This window comes from Silurus aristotelis (genome assembly GCF_946808225.1).
Source record: "Silurus aristotelis genome assembly, chromosome: 7".
NCBI lineage: Eukaryota > Metazoa > Chordata > Actinopteri > Siluriformes > Siluridae > Silurus > Silurus aristotelis.
In genome coordinates, this window is record NC_139580.1 from 9,969,855 (window position 1) to 9,985,921 (window position 16,067).

General features: G+C 38.2%; 1 protein-coding gene across 6 annotated transcripts in view; it reads right to left on the reverse strand.

Moving 5' to 3' along the window:
• The window catches only part of enox2 (ecto-NOX disulfide-thiol exchanger 2), a 262,970-nt gene that overhangs the window by 197,346 nt on the left and 49,557 nt on the right, over positions 1 to 16,067 (reverse strand). For 5 of the 6 annotated variants that reach the window (XM_083547028.1, XM_083547031.1, XM_083547035.1 and 2 more), the window contains one exon: positions 3,008 to 3,063. In XM_083547028.1, coding sequence (XP_083403154.1) covers positions 3,008 to 3,041 — 34 coding nt within the window. In that variant the 5' untranslated portion in view covers positions 3,042 to 3,063. Of the gene's footprint in view, positions 1 to 3,007; positions 3,064 to 5,939; positions 5,976 to 16,067 lie in introns of all 6 variants that reach the window. The other variant, XM_083547036.1, reaches the window with a different exon arrangement.

The following is a 16,067-nucleotide window of genomic DNA, read 5'->3' on the forward strand; positions in this document are numbered from 1 at the left end:
GTGCACCAAGTTATACTATTACAGTCTAAAATCCGGAGGTGAGAGCAAGGGCTTTATGAGGAAAAAAAAAAAAAAAGAGCGCCGTTCTTGTTTATAAGACCTGATCAATCTTGAAATAATATGAAACATCGGCTATTCCATCAAACCAATATTTCGCACACGCTTCTATATTTTAAGAGAAAGAGAATATGGCGAGATATATCAAAAGCAATTTCACCTCTCGCTCCAGTCCAGAAGGTCTTAAAGCCACAACAGATGGCTTGGTTTTATGAACATGAAAAAAAAAAAGCCCTGGTGTTATTAATTGCCGGTTTTGAGTCACACGGTGCGAGAGCAAGTCGGTCGCTCGGCCACTTTGCGGTCCTCGACTTCTATTATACATTATATCAATCAGGCGCCCGGGATTCATTAAGAAGACAAATTCACCTGGGCCGTGAGCTCATTACAGACCGCTCTGCTGCCAGTCACAGCCTGAGCCCTTCACAATTCAAACCCCCCCTCCCTCCTCCAACCCCCCACGAGAAAAGAAGAGGATGACAATTTCTCACGCTTGTGCAGGTAATGTGGTGTGAAACCTTTAAAGCACTTGAAAACCCAAAGGAAAACTTATATATATATATATATATATATATATATATATATATATATATATATATATATATATATATATATATATATATATATATATACACACAGAAAGTATATATAAAGTTATATAAAGGACACAAGTGCCAGAACAGAGACAGTGAAGGTGTCTTTCAAACATTTAACTGAGACATGCCACCTACTGATCGATGAGTCAGAGTTCTGCTTAATGGGAGTAAGGCTCCTGAGTAAAGGGGAAGCTTTAGTTGGTGCAGCTGCAGCTCAGGACTGTCGAGTGTAAAAGCGGCCATGTGTATGACAGGCCAGCGGTCTGTCTCCGAATTCACCGTGACCCCACCGCTCTGGGCAGCCTAGCGTGAGCTTAATAGAAAAAAGGCATGCTCATCTCCTACAGCCACCTTGTTCCTTTGAGCTTTCACAAAATTAACTACTTTCATTCCCTCACAGACTCTCTCGCTGTTGACCGACTCATTCCGTCTGTCTAGGTTTGATCCCACTCAAGCCCTGCTGTTTGAAGGTGAACTCGCTGTGAGATGCAGTAACCAATAAAGTGTGTACTGGTTTATCTGATAGCTAACACTCACCTCAGAGTGTGTGTAAGCTTACTGGTTTGAGCAGGGGTGAAACTTTGGACAGAAATTATTAGCTAGCTAATTCAGCTTGAAGTCATTCAAAGCTTAAAACATAAATGGTGGTTTCTACAGGGTGTACAAAAAAGCGATGGGAATATGATGAGCAAATTTGTCGCGGAATCTGCACTAGTATGATACAGCAGCTGAGAAAATGTGTTTCTCATAAGTGCACTGATCAGGCATAACTGATCAGCCACCCCTTTTGCTGCCAAAAAAACAGTCCTGACATGTTAAGCATTAACAATTCAATTCAATATATTTGTATTTCTATAGAGCTTTTAACAATGGACATTGTCTAAAAGCAGCTTCACACATATAATGTGGTAAGAATAAAATTGTTCTTTATAAGTGTAAGTTTTCCCTAATTAGCAAGAAAAGAAAAACTCCTCGAGACGGCGTAGGGAAGAAACCTTGAGAAGAACCAGACTCAAGAGGAAACCCTTCCTCATCTGGGGGGCACCGAATGTCCGTTTATTACAGCTGAACAATGTTAAGGATGTGCAGTGATGGTGATTAAATGCAAACAGTAGTCAGTGTAGCAGACTGTTGACATTAGCTACAGTTAAAATCCATTCTCAAAGCTCCCGTGATACAGCATTCACCTCTTCAGTGGTTGGAGCTACAGAAGCTCGTCTGTTGGATCGGACCACACGGACCAGCCTTGGCTCTGACCACTGACCACTGCAGACCACTTTAGGTTGTAACATATGAGCATATATACAATATTGCCAAAAGTTTGTGGACACCTGACTATAAGATTGGTATGTGATTTTCGAGCATTGCATCCCACATTTAGTCCCCATTTACTCTTATAATTCACTCCACTCTTCTAGGAAGACTAGATTTTGGAGTGTGCTTGTGGAGATTTGTGCTCATTCAGACACAAATCAGGTGCAGATGAAGCTGAGGTGAGGAGGCAAGGAGTGCAGTCAGTGTTGCAATTCATCTACAGCAGGCCACTCGAGCTCTTTCACTCCAACTATAACAAAATTGTGGATCCTTATTGAATTAAAGGGAAAATGCATCCAAAGACATCCTATAAAACTGTGTGCCTCCAACTTTGTGCTAACAAACGGCTAGAAATTTTGGGTGTCCCGATACGTTTGTCCATATATGTGTATATAAAGTGAAATTTGATTTGAGATTCAGCCTCTGTCTCCTGCATAAATGGATGTTTGTTCATTTGCCAAATCTGAATCAGAGCAAAAATCGGTAGCATTGATTCGACTGCTGTTTGGTTCTGGCGATTGTTTAATAATGCCTACAATTACTTAAAGCAATTTGGATTGTAAACCTGAAAAACAACCTTGTAAAACTCTTGACGTTAATTTGTCGGTTGAAAAAACAAAAAAAACGAATGGAGCTTCCTTTAAAGCTCCTGAAAGCTGACAGGGCTGACTAATGGGGACGAGAAGTGATCTAGAAAATCAGGAGAAAACTACAATTTCCTGCTGGGAGGTTGATACTGTTGAAGGTGTTTATGCAGCCTAAACCCATTGTTTGACTCTTGTTTGGGAAAACACTTTTTCAGAAATAGGAAAACTTTCAGCCAATCAAAAAGCTAGAGAGGCTATAAAGGAAAAGGTCCTCTTTTGGAGTAAAACTCAAAATCATGGACGTGAAGGGACGAGACACATTTTGCCTCCTGTTAGTAAAAGCCCTTATCCTCACACAGATTTACCAAGTGCACAGCAATCGCACATTTTCCGGCGGCCAGGAAGTGACTTCAGCTTCTTGCCATGGTGCTGAGTTTGTTGTGCAGCTCTTACCTGCAGCTCTGCCAGATCTGTAATCCTTGTACATCGCTTCTCGCACTGCAGTGTTCCTGTGGAAAAGAAGAATACATTAACTAGCTATTGAGAAATCCTTTCGCACGGTAAGGTGACACACGGGCTCGGCGGTGTCTTTTTTTATTTATCATGACCTCAAATAATTCTCGGCAGTTTTCAACCGAAATCCGACTAATTTCATCAGCCAGTACTAGAGATTCAATAACGTGCCTTAGAGTTAAGAAATGCAAAACTATTTTGCTGCAAGAAATCTTTGTTTCTTTGCCAACAATCATCTCTTCCTCACTTGCATCGTTGCTTACAAGAGCACTGATGTGGGAATTTTAATCATTTATCTTTATTTCAATCACTCATTTTCAGTAGGAGCATCATCCTGGTCAGGGACGTGATGGATCCGTAGCCTGCAAATGACATAAGCACAGTATGCACACACACACACATACACGCATTTAAACCTAAGGGCAATTCAGTGAAGCCAAACCACCTGCTGACCTGAGCTTCAGTTAATATCAAACATCAGAAGACAGAGAAAACATCTGATCTCTTTAAGTGTGCCATGTTTGCTGGTGCCAGATGGGCTGCTTTAAATATTTGAAAATCTCATTTTTAGACACAACAGTCTTTGTAGTTTACACAGAATGGTGTGAAAAACAAAAAACATCCGGTGAGTTGCCGTTCTGTGTGTTGATTAGAGACTAGTGCGAGCTGGCAGGAACTCAAATAACTACCTCTTTACAACTGTAGTAAACAGAAAGGCATCTCAGAAGGCACAAAATGTGTAAAAAGCTTGTGGGGGTGGTCAAACTACACCAAAAAGGAATGTGCTTGTACTCTTTAGTGGTGAGAAGAAACCAAATAGCATCCTGCTAAAAGGGACTAAAGTTACCATGAACAGTTTTGCATTTAAGTGTCCATCAGTGAACAACTGAAAATCTTCCTTTTGGAGTCTGGTTCTTCTCAAGGTTTCTTCCCCATAACATTTCAGCTAGTTTTTCCTTGCCACATTCGCCATGGCTGCTCATTAAATTGAAACTTATAACGGATACATTTATATGGACTGATTGATCAATTTAAAAGTTATATTTATAATCTATTCATCTGTGATTAAGATGCTTCGAGACATTGTCCATTGTTAAAAGTGCTATACAAATCTAACTGAATTAAAAAACTTGAGGGGGATGAACTACATCAACAGAAGACCACATCGGGTTGCACTCCGGCAAGCCGAGAACTAGAACCTGGCATTACTAAGAGCGCAGCTTCAGCAAAATTGGGCAGTTAAAAATATACTGTAGGTTCATAGCTTACTCATAGATTTCAGTAATAAAACAAATTAAGGTGTACTTAAGGTGCTAGAGAAGATATGACATCATTTTCATAAGTAGTAAGTACTGTATATGGTTTAACCTTTATTGAACGATAGCTACAAAGCCAGTTCGCATTATATTAGCATGGAGACAGTCAGAAAATTATGCCTACAAAAGTCCAGGTTACATGCCAGGTGTAAAATCGAACCCAACCACAGCCCTATTGGGCTTAGCCTTAATAGGATATATTTACTGGTCTAAGGCATTATGAAGGGCCTATGTAGCCCTATGAGCATAAAATTATTTTTGTCGATTGATTCTTTCCGTTTTACCCAAGCAAAACCAAATCATTTGAAAACGCAGGAAACACAGCTGTAGAAGCAGGATCCTGAAATGCACAAAAACATCAGTGTTGATTTATCTATGGATAACCTACAAACGGTCAGGGTTCAGAGCTCGCTGTTTGCGTTGTAACGGTTCTCTGTGAAGGCTCGGCAAACTCCACAGAAGCGTGTCGGAAAGCACTCGTGTTTACGATGCTGTGAGAGCCTCGTTTTCCTCGAAACAACAGCGTACGTGTGACCTACCTGTCGGTATCTCGCCACACGGACCCGCGGCTCTCAGCTCTAAGGCTGGTCCGATGGAAATATAAACCTATACCAGACATGTGAAGTCTACTAGAGTGAACGTGACGTTGTGCCACTTCGCTACATTTTCCTGCGCAACGCAATTAACCGGACGCAATAAAGTAATAAAGACGACCCATATTAATAAAGAGAACAAGCTTGCCTTTCCCGTCATAAAGTTTTCAATTAATCAGGCGGCACCGGATTACCACGGCGAGTATCAGGTTCGTGTAGGCTTGTACCTTTCTTAAACACGGGTATTATAAATGCAACATAAAAAGGAACACCTATAAATTCTAAAGAGCTCGGGTTATGATCTTGCGAGCGCTCATCAAATTAGCCAGGCGTTTATCACGTGTGCGACAAAGCGGTAATTAAACTGCTGAATGCAGGAGCAAGCCGGCCAAATAATGAACGCCATCGTTCGTTAAAGAGAAACATTCCCCATGGAGCGAGGCAACAGCTGCAGCTGTAGGTCAAGCTTTAAAATAAGCGCACTTCATCACTCTCGGTCGGTCAATAAGGCCTGCTGATGCACGCTGACCTTAATCATAACCCGAGTACTTTTCGCCTCAGCTCGAACAACCACGAGTCAGGGGGGTTCGCTGTGGATTTTCTCAATTGAGGTTTACTTCGGTGTGAAGGATAAATGCAAGACAGCACTCGCGGCCTGCCGCTAAACACTCCACAACCTTTGTGTTCTCTACATAGAGAACAGGTTTAGAACTCAAAAGAGGTTAGTTTCAGGAAAGAGTTTCTCAAATAACACATAAAAAGAACAATCCTGCAGAGTTGCTATGCGATTTGTTCTTTTTGGAGAACGGAGGGTGAAGCCGGAGGAAATGAGTGGTAATATCACACACCTGCGCGTAGTTTAATTAAAAAATTTGTTCTGTTGTGAGTGGTGTGTGTGTGTGTGTGTGTGTGTGTGCTGAGTTTTGTTGGAAAAAAAATTATGCCAAATGTTTTGAAACCAACCTGTTTCCTGCCTCCCATTCTTTCTTCTATGAGATACTGAGCTCCCCACATATACAAAAAAAAACAAAAAATCAGTCATAAAAGCAGATCAGGACAATCAACAATTCCCAGCACCATAAAACTATTATGTTATAAACATTTCTATACAAATTAACATCTTTGAGTACATTTCTAGGAAAGTATGGCTGCAACCAATACTGTGTTCTTTACTTATATTTGTTCATAAAAAAGCACCAGTTCCAGTATCCTATACAACAATATAATAATAATATAATAATAATGGAATAGCCAGAATAGAATAGCCTTTATTTGTCACATATACATTACAGCACAGTGAAATGTTGTTCTTCGCATATCCCAGCTTGCTTGGAAGCTGGGGTCAGAGCGCAGGGTCGGCCATAGTACGGCGCCCCTGGAGCACACAGAGGGTTAAGGGCCTTGCTCAAGGGCCCAAGAGTGGCAGCTTGGCAATACCGGGGCTTGAACCCCCGACCTTCCGATCAGTAATCCAGCGCCTTAACCACTGGAGCCACCACTCCCCTGTGGGAGTAATATACAGTGGTACCTTGACCTAAGAGTGCTTTAATGTACGAGTTTTCCGAGGTGCGAGCGGTCACTCGGTCGAATTTTTGCTTTGTTTACGCGAGCAAAAAATTGAGGCACGAGCTCGAGACGCCGCTGCTAGATGGCGAAGCGAAGCCAGAAAGTGGAGACTGTAACGAAAATTAAGATAAGCAAAATTTTTAATTTAGAGATACGTAGTGTACAGGAGTGATAGTAAAAAACGAGTTTAATTAATGCCATTTTAAGTATTTTCAATTGGGAAAATTGATTTGATGCGCGAGCAAATTGAGATACAAGCACGGCCACGGAACGAATTAAACTCGTAGGTCAAGGTACTACTCTACAAATGTACAGACCTACAGCATCTTCCTACAGCACAAACACTAACCTGATATTAAATATATTTATTATGGGTTTTCTAAAAAAAAAAAAATTAATAAATAAAAAAAATATATAAAAAAAAGGTGAACGTATGATAGATGGTTTTAGAGACCAGAATGGCGTGTGGATTTCGTTCCTTTTTATTTACGAGGATAAAAAAACTTAACTGGTCAAACACGCAGCAATCCGCCATTCAGTTTCGAGCTCGCGATCTGTTTTGAAGGTGTTTTGATTGGCGCTTGTTGTGTATCTACTTATCACCAACATACAGTTCAGTTCAACAGCAGAACATTTAGAGAGGAATAAATGATAAATGATGACAAAGAAACTCCTGAATCGATTTTACCACAACACACGTGAGCGTATTTGCACGATTTATTTCTTTTTTTTGTAATTGAAAAGAAGGTTTTGGTCTCATGATAATTGTAATAGACATCAATCAGTGTTTGACTCATTAATATCATTATATTAATAGATTGTTGTGTTGAGAAAAACAAAGTCTTTTCACATAAACTGAGTTGATTAAACAAAGAGTCTTGTGATCAAAATGATAGGAACATTAAAGTCATAATAAATCATAGTACTTTGGATACTTAAGTACATTTGAAGGCAAAAACTTTTGTACTTTTACTCAAGAGAAAGTTTAAAGGGACACTTTTACTGGAGTGATAGTTTACCTTGTGCTTTAGCTCTACTTTAACTCAATTACATGGTTTGTGTATGTTGTCCACCGCTGGTATGGAGGGGGTGGAGCAGTGAACCTTCATATGAGCACTAAGACACTCACGCTTGTCAGACTGGACACCGTTTGATCGACAGGTCTCGCTGATACTGTACCCATTTCACTCAATGCACTCACTCCTGCGAGCACTGAGCACTAAGACACTCACGCTTGTCAGACTGGACACCGTTTGATTGACGGCGCTCGATGATACTGCAGTCTGTTCACTCAGGTTTGCCAGCTGAATTCTCCATGACACATACTGTGTATACTCACTATATATCGATAACTTTATCACACTATCTTAAACATGAAACTCAGCACATTAAGAGCATCACCTTTAGCACACAGCAGCAATCAGCATAAAAAGAGCTGAATCAAATGCCCAATGACATCCCTAATACTTACTATGCAGGTTACACATTTTCATGGCATTATTCGATCGGAGAGATTATTGTATTGATGGTATTGAGAGGTTTCTAGGAGCGGTGCCACCACTCTTTCTCTTTCTCTCTCCCTACCCCCTACCACCCCCCCCCTCAACTAGGCAAATCCTAGTTTAGGTGTTTCTCATATGGTTCACTCTCTCCAGACTGCAGGTTCACAGAGATGGCACTATTTAATTATGATGGCAAGTATATTGTAAGAATAAGCCTTGTAAAAAAAAAAAAAAAAAAAAAAAAAAAAAAAAAAAAATATATATATATATATATATATATATATATATATATATATATATATATATATATATAAATAAATATATATATATAAATATATATATAAATATATATATATATATATATATATATATATATATATAAATATATATATATATATATATATATAAATATATATATATATATATATATATAAATATATATATATATATATATATATATATATATATATATATATATATATATATATATATATATATATATATATATATATATATATATATAAAACTTTCTTTCGGCTTCTCCCGTTAGGGGTCGCCACATGTTTTTACACTGGATGCCCTTCCTAACGCAACCCTCCCCAATTTATCCGGGCTTGGGACCGGCACTGAAAGTGGCTGGGGTTGGTTCCCTGATATATATATATATATATATAAAATAATATTTTTTTTAAAAAAATGCTAAAAACAAAGCAAAGGCACTTTAAATACTCTCATTCTCCTCCTTGAAGATCAGCATACTGATTTCTGTAAATTTTTTACATTAAAAAATCTCCCAAATATACTGACGGTCCCTTAAGTATAGTTTACATTTATGATTTTCTTCATGCCTTTTGGTATAAGGTGTAGAATGTGGGAAAATTTGTTGTCTATTAAGAAGAGAGAGAGAGAGAGAGAGAGAGAGAGAGAGAGAGAGAGAGAGAGAGAGAGAGAGAGAGAGAGAGAGAGAGAGCGAGAGAGAGAGAGAGAGAGAGAGAGAGATGCCAATGACGAAGGAGAAAACGCTCACCTCATTAGGTGTTTTCTTCCTTACTCATTGTTTGCTGTTCATTTCCTTTTAGAACACAGTTATACAGCTGCTACATGTTCAAAGCTCAGTCCTGATTGGCCAGATCGTGTTGATGCATTTTTTTATAACTACATTTCTGACTGTTATTGGGTCATTTTTTCTTATTAAATCCCACAATTGAATATACTGTTGTTTAAAATGCAGGGGCTTATATAGCGATTTGCCTGGTGGACAATCCAAACATTTGCAACACATACAGGGCAGCAGTGGTTCAGTGGTTAAGGCTCTGGGTTACTGATCATAGAGTCCAGGGTTTAATCTCCAGCACTGTCAAACTGACACTGGCACTTAACCCTGTCTGCTCCAGGGGTGCTGTGTTGTGGCCGACCCTGCACTCTGACCCAGGCTTTCTGACAAGCAGGGATATGCGAAAACCTGTTTTTTTTGGAGAAGTGGCAGCTTAGTGATTAAGACTCTGGGTTACCGAGCAGATGGTCAGGGATACTAACCCCAGTATCACCAAGCTGACACTCCTGGAACCTTGTTCAATGCCCTTAACTTTCTATGCTCTAGGGGCGCTGTATCATGGCTGACCCTGGGCTCTGACCCCAGCTTTGGAACATTGCTGGAATATGCGAAAGAAAGAAAAATCTCTTTGCTGTAATGTATAAGTGACGTCGCCCTTATTATACTCAATGTGGACAAAAGTATTGGGACGCTTTTCCATTTAGTTCTTCCCCCGAACAGTTACCCCAAAGTTGGAGACACAAATGAATAAGATACATAATTTTATAGGATATTAAGAATTAACCTTCCAGCATTAAAATGCCCCTGTGCACAAAGCCAACATCTTGTAGATATGGTTTACATGGGTTGGAGTGGAAGATCTCTCGAGGCCTGGTATAAACCCTGTTGAACAGCTTTGGGATGATTTGGCACGCTGACTGGACCCCAGGCCTCCTCACCTACATCACTACCTGACTTTACAGACACCTTTGTAGCTGAAGGAGCACAAATCTCCACAAGCACACATCCAAATCTAGTCGAACAGCTTCCCAGAATAGTGGAGGGTATTGGTATTATGACAGCAAATGGGGATTAAATGTGGAATTGGAGGCTTGAAAAACACATATAAATCTCATGTGCATTTACTATGTAGTGTATGTACTTTCTGATGGGAATGACATTTTCTCTAAAAGAGATTCACTGTGTTCTGCTTCCTTTCTTTATATCATAAAGTGCAATAACTTTCATTGTCCTTTCTTGCGACACTTTGGTAGGTACTAACCACTCACAACAAAAACACCCCGGATCACCTCCTGCTGTATAGATGCTCTGAGGGAGTCATCCAGCAGCCCAAATATTGCCAAATGTTTCTCCCCCCCTTTGGCAGGAGCCACCGAATTGAATCGGTTTTATGCGCCTCACCTTTCAATGATTTTAATGTTACGTCCGATAAGCGTATTTTTTTATGTCGACAAAGAACGAACGCATCGCTGATGACTAATAGTGAAGTTTCAATTACTACGGATCAGAAGAATGGAAACTCAGTAGAATAGAAAGAACTGCTTTTGATTAATGTGACACAGTGATGAGTGTAATTTTCTGGTTACACTTTGACAATTGTTCCCTTCAAAAATGCAATTAAGGCAATTAATAATAATCACCTACAGTCACAAAAAAAGAAAATAATGGTGATCGATTGATGTTTTTTTTCCTTAATACATTTTAGTGTGTAAACTATTGAAAGCAGTGTTAGCCGGGTGTATTTTTACACGGTGGTTAAGAACCCGAACCGGTATCGCTCTTCACGTGAACAGGCTACTGCCAGCAGGTGAGTGATGAAGATTTATATGAACCTGAGCGCAAAACACAGCTGACACCACAGCGACATCACACATAATCCTTATACTGAGGAAATGAGATACTTTACAAATCATGACATTTGCATTCGCTTATTCCGCAACATTGCTATGGATCTCCGGGTTGGATAATTAAGTGTTTACTTAAAAAAAAACAAATATATAAATCTTCTGTATGCATACAATCGGAATTCGAGGCTGAACTCCTTTCATTGCTATGTTTAATTAAACAATAGTGGCTGACAATATATGCTTAAGTATTCAAAAAAGACTCAGACATTATTCAAAATAAACAAACAAACAAAATAAATCACATTTGGTGATAACTGCAACATGTAGGCCACTTGAAAGCACTTGAGAACCTCCCCGTAGAACCGAAAACATTTTTTTTCCCTTATGTTTCTTTATGAAAACCAAACAATTCCATGGTTCTTAGTCTAATCTCAGTCTAATCATGATGGTCAGTGGACTTAAAGTGTCTCTTCGGCCCCAGGAGAGCTTTTACCATGGTTATGAACACCATTCCCTTTCCGCTCTGTCTGCGGAATTCCCCTGAGGCCTTTCCTATAAAAGCCATGCAATAAAAACTAGAGCAAGACACTTTACCTCATGCTCTCCATTGTCTTGCTCTAAAAGAAGCTGCATTGCTGTTATTTTAAATCCGGCGTGAGGGATTCCGAAGATGACGGTTTGACACGTAAAAATGTACAAATGTCATTACTTTGATAAGAATTTGTTTTTTTTTGTATGGACTGTTATTTCTTTTCCCTTAGCCACAAAATGTCTTTTTGGGCAGCTGCAATTGACCTTTTCTTGGATTGGCCAGGTGGAGAAACACCTACTAGACTGTTGCTTGAGCCTACACCAAAAGATACTTGTATTATTTGTACTTGGGAAGTGGTAGGTCAGTGGTTAAGATGTTGGCTGACTGATCAGAGTTGAGTTTAAATCCCACCAGGACTAGGCTGCCCCTGCTGGGCCCTTAAGCAAGGCCCTTAACCCTTAACTGCTCAATTGTATATATGAGGCAATTGTAAGTGGCTCTGGATTAAAGGCGTCTGACAAAAATATATAAACATATTTGATTTACTCTTTGGATTGGTTTTTTTTCACACTGTTCATAATTAAGCACACAAGATACAAAACAGAGAGTTAAGGCAGGCCTAAAATGATACTTATAAATCTCTTCCATTTGTTCGTAAAGATTTAGTGACAGAAAATGGCAAATCACAATCACTACTTGAGCACAGAGAACAGAGCTGGTGCGTATTAATTTAATATTTAATTTGACAAATAACTAATGCAGCACTAAATCTGTGCCATTTGGTTCACCAGAACTCATGGCTAATTTGGGTTCACTTCCAGTAATGAATCACCTTCTCACTGAATGAACCGTGCTGGAGAAGCAGACCGAGACCACCTCGCTCGCATCAGACGCTCGGCACATTTGGCATGTTTGTGTGTTCCGAACCGAACAAAGATTCACACCAATGAGGAAAACAAACTGCACCCGATCCGACTAAACACACAGATGGCAACAGTTTCTATTTCCTGGTGGAAGCCTGAAACACAAAATCACATATTTTCAATCCCTAGAAACCAACCAAACCCCTTCTGTGTTACGAGACTGCACTCTAACTGCAGTTATTATCTTCATATGTCACTGTCATAGCAACAACAAGCAGGGGTGCTGGAAAGGCCAGGTGGCACACCAGAATGGTGTTAAACGATAGGAATCCTCTGTTTTTATACTCACTCTCTCCGTACTGATATGGATTGAACAAGCTAGATTATGTCGCTTTTTGGGGGTTTGTGTGTGCTTAAGCAGGAAGTGTTAATCAGGGACACACGACACCATTTCACAACACCAGAATTACGCTCGATTCCAAATGATAAATGAACTATTTCGAACTGATCCTCTTTATTTTTAGCAACTATTATCACATTAGCGAGTAGGAAGGCATGCTATGCAAATGGTGAGGCAGTAGTACTGCATTTAGAAGATGTGACAGGATAAAAGGTGCCGAGATAAATCAAGTTTCACTCCTCATTAACACCTGCTACGACACTGAATAGTAGAAGTCTTACACCAGAGCTTTATTTTGTTAAACATCTACAGATAACATTCAGAAAATAGACTCTTTAAGTATACGTTGTTTTTCCTTTCATCTTGGGCTGCGTGCATTTAGTTTATTTTCACATGAATCCACTGAGAATGTACCTGCAATCACAGCAAAAGCCCTTGGTACTGAATGGCATGGCCTGTTATGATCCTCCACACTTCAGCCGGTTGAACACAACCTGTGCCTCATCTGGGACTGAGAGCTGCAGCAGAAATTAGACTGGCAGACAAAGGCTGGTGTGTGTCGTTCCCAAACAATCAACGCAATCTCTACAATGGCTTATGTAGGAATGCAACCCAGAGCAGCAAATACCTAATAAAATCTGCTCTGAGGTGTGCTTTGAATGTGATGACCAAATATTGAGAAAAAACATTAAAGACATACTAGATTGAGTAGAGCAGTGGATATACGGATGGATGGATGGATGGATGTATGGATGGATGGATGGATGGATAGCATTATCCACAAACATAGGCAATAAGGCATGCAATAATACTTCAAAAAATTTAAAGGTCCGTAAAAAAAAAAAAAAAGTACAACAACAAAACAAAAAACAAAAGTGAGTGTTTGTTGAGTCTATACTCTCTCTCTCTCTCTCTCTCTCTCTCTCTCTCTCTCTCTCTCTCTCTCTCTCTCTCTCTCTCTCTCTCTCTCTCTCTCTCTCACACACACACTCATATATATATATATATATATATATATATATATATATATATATATATATATATATATATATATATATATGAGCTGGCAAAATGAAATTAATACAAATTCTTTTTAACAGCACTCATACTATTAATTCTATTAATTCAGCATAACTGTTCGCATAACTGTTTCACTTACTAAACATTTGTTTAGTCTCAAATCATGCCAAAATCTGCCATGATGCACACATCCGGTAATTAAAACCGTCCGTGTGGAAACAGAGCAAAGGTTCAATTTGGTGTCCTGATGATTTACGTGATTTTGAGCACCATAATTACTTACATTTGCATATAGCATCCAGATTTTTCCATGCCCATGTTAATTAGAGTATTAAAAACTTTAAAAGTATTAACGTAAGGTACGTTTAGAGCAGATAAAAAATGGGCGACTAATTTGTGAATAATCACCATTTAACTCACAATTATGCAAGATAATTGAGATTAATCAAGATAATTTTTTTTTTAGCGATTGACAGCCTAATATATTGACAGCCTAATATATATATATATATATATATATATATATATATATATATATATATATATATATAAAATTTGTGGTGTTAATATGAATTTGCGTTAATGCATTATTAACCAGTTAATTTTGACAGCCCTAATAAATAAATAAATATATATATATACACACACATACATATACATATATATAAATATAAAAGTCACCACCTGGATTTAACTAAGCAAATATGTAAGCGCCTGTATTTGGATAATTACCCCATGGCTGATTATATTTCAGCAGGCAACAAGTTATTTAACCCTAACTGATGCAGTGAGTAGATTCTCATTTATTAAACATGTCGAAAAAGATGTTAATCTCTTTTAGAAGGCTCAAATTATTGGCATGCATTAAGCAAAGAAGTTATGTTAGTAAGAAAGAAAGAAAGAAAGAAAGAAAGAAAGAAAGAAAGAAAGAAAGAAAGAAAGAAAGAAAGAAAGAAAGAAAGAAAGAAAGAAAGAAAGAAAGAAAGAAAGAAAGAAAGAAAGAAAGAAAGAAGGTACACAAGAAGTTGAGTTAGTAAGTAAGAAAGTAGGGAGGAATGGTAATTAATTAGTAAAGAAGTGAAAAATTAGAAAGAATGATCAGTAATAAAATAAGTTAGTAGAAAAGAAAAATTATCAAACAAGAAACAAAGTAAAGATGTTATTAGAACAAAGTACATGATAATGTAATTATGTAGACAGACAAACAGACAAATAAAAAGGCAGACAGATAAAAAGGTAGTTAAAAGGCAGTATCTGAAGCACAAAAGAAAATGTATTAAATATGTAAGATTGAAAGAACAACTAACTGAATTAGATGTGAGAAAATAGAGAATTAAAGAGCAGTATATACAAGTGCAACAGATCATTATATTGTTTACTACGTTTAAAACAACACTGAATTAAAATGTGCATTTAAAAAAAATATATATATAATATTCTCTTTTTTTCCCCATTTAGACATTCAACCCAGAAAGCGCAGTACTTTCAGTTTGCATTAAGTATAAACTCGGCTTATCGTGCCACAAAGAAGCGGCACAGTTTTGGACCTGTCATTTCCAGTATGCAAATACACAGAGAATGATATGGCACCTGGGGACCTGCAAACAACTGCTTCATTGCTGTGAATAATGAACAAAATATTTTTGGATGCTTTTACCGATTTGTCTACATTTCTCAATAGACCGACAAGCTAGCAATGCAAATCGAGAAATGTTCGCTAGCAGCTAGCTAGCCCACCAACCGACATGACTGATGTTAGTGATGAACTTTACGTGTGCGGCTCTGACAAAAAGAGGCAGATCTCTGGCAAAACACTAAACAATAGATGAAGTGGGTTTATTTAAAATAACAGATTTGAGGAAATCCAATATACTGTCATTTAATGTTCTAGAACAGTGATGCCATTTCATTACTTTCACTCAAACACATACACGATCATTAAGAAGATACTTGTATCCAGTAATGATCATTGACTTTCTAAATGATATTCATTCATTAATTTTCTCCCGCTTATCCGTAAATGATATTTAAATGCAAATAAATCTTATTTTAAAAGATTTTCTAAAAAGGGTTCAAGAAACACATGTAAGTAGAGACATCAACAAATATTTCTAATAAAAAAGAAAGGATTTTTTTTTGTTGTTGTTGTTGACAAAATCGCACCCATACACCTGCATATGCAGTGACAAAAACAGGCTAAACAAATACTTACACGATTTTAACCCCTAAAACATTTCACATGACAATCTAATCCCTACTATAAGTAGAAAGAATGGTGATGAGCAGAAGTCAATGAGTCTGACAGAA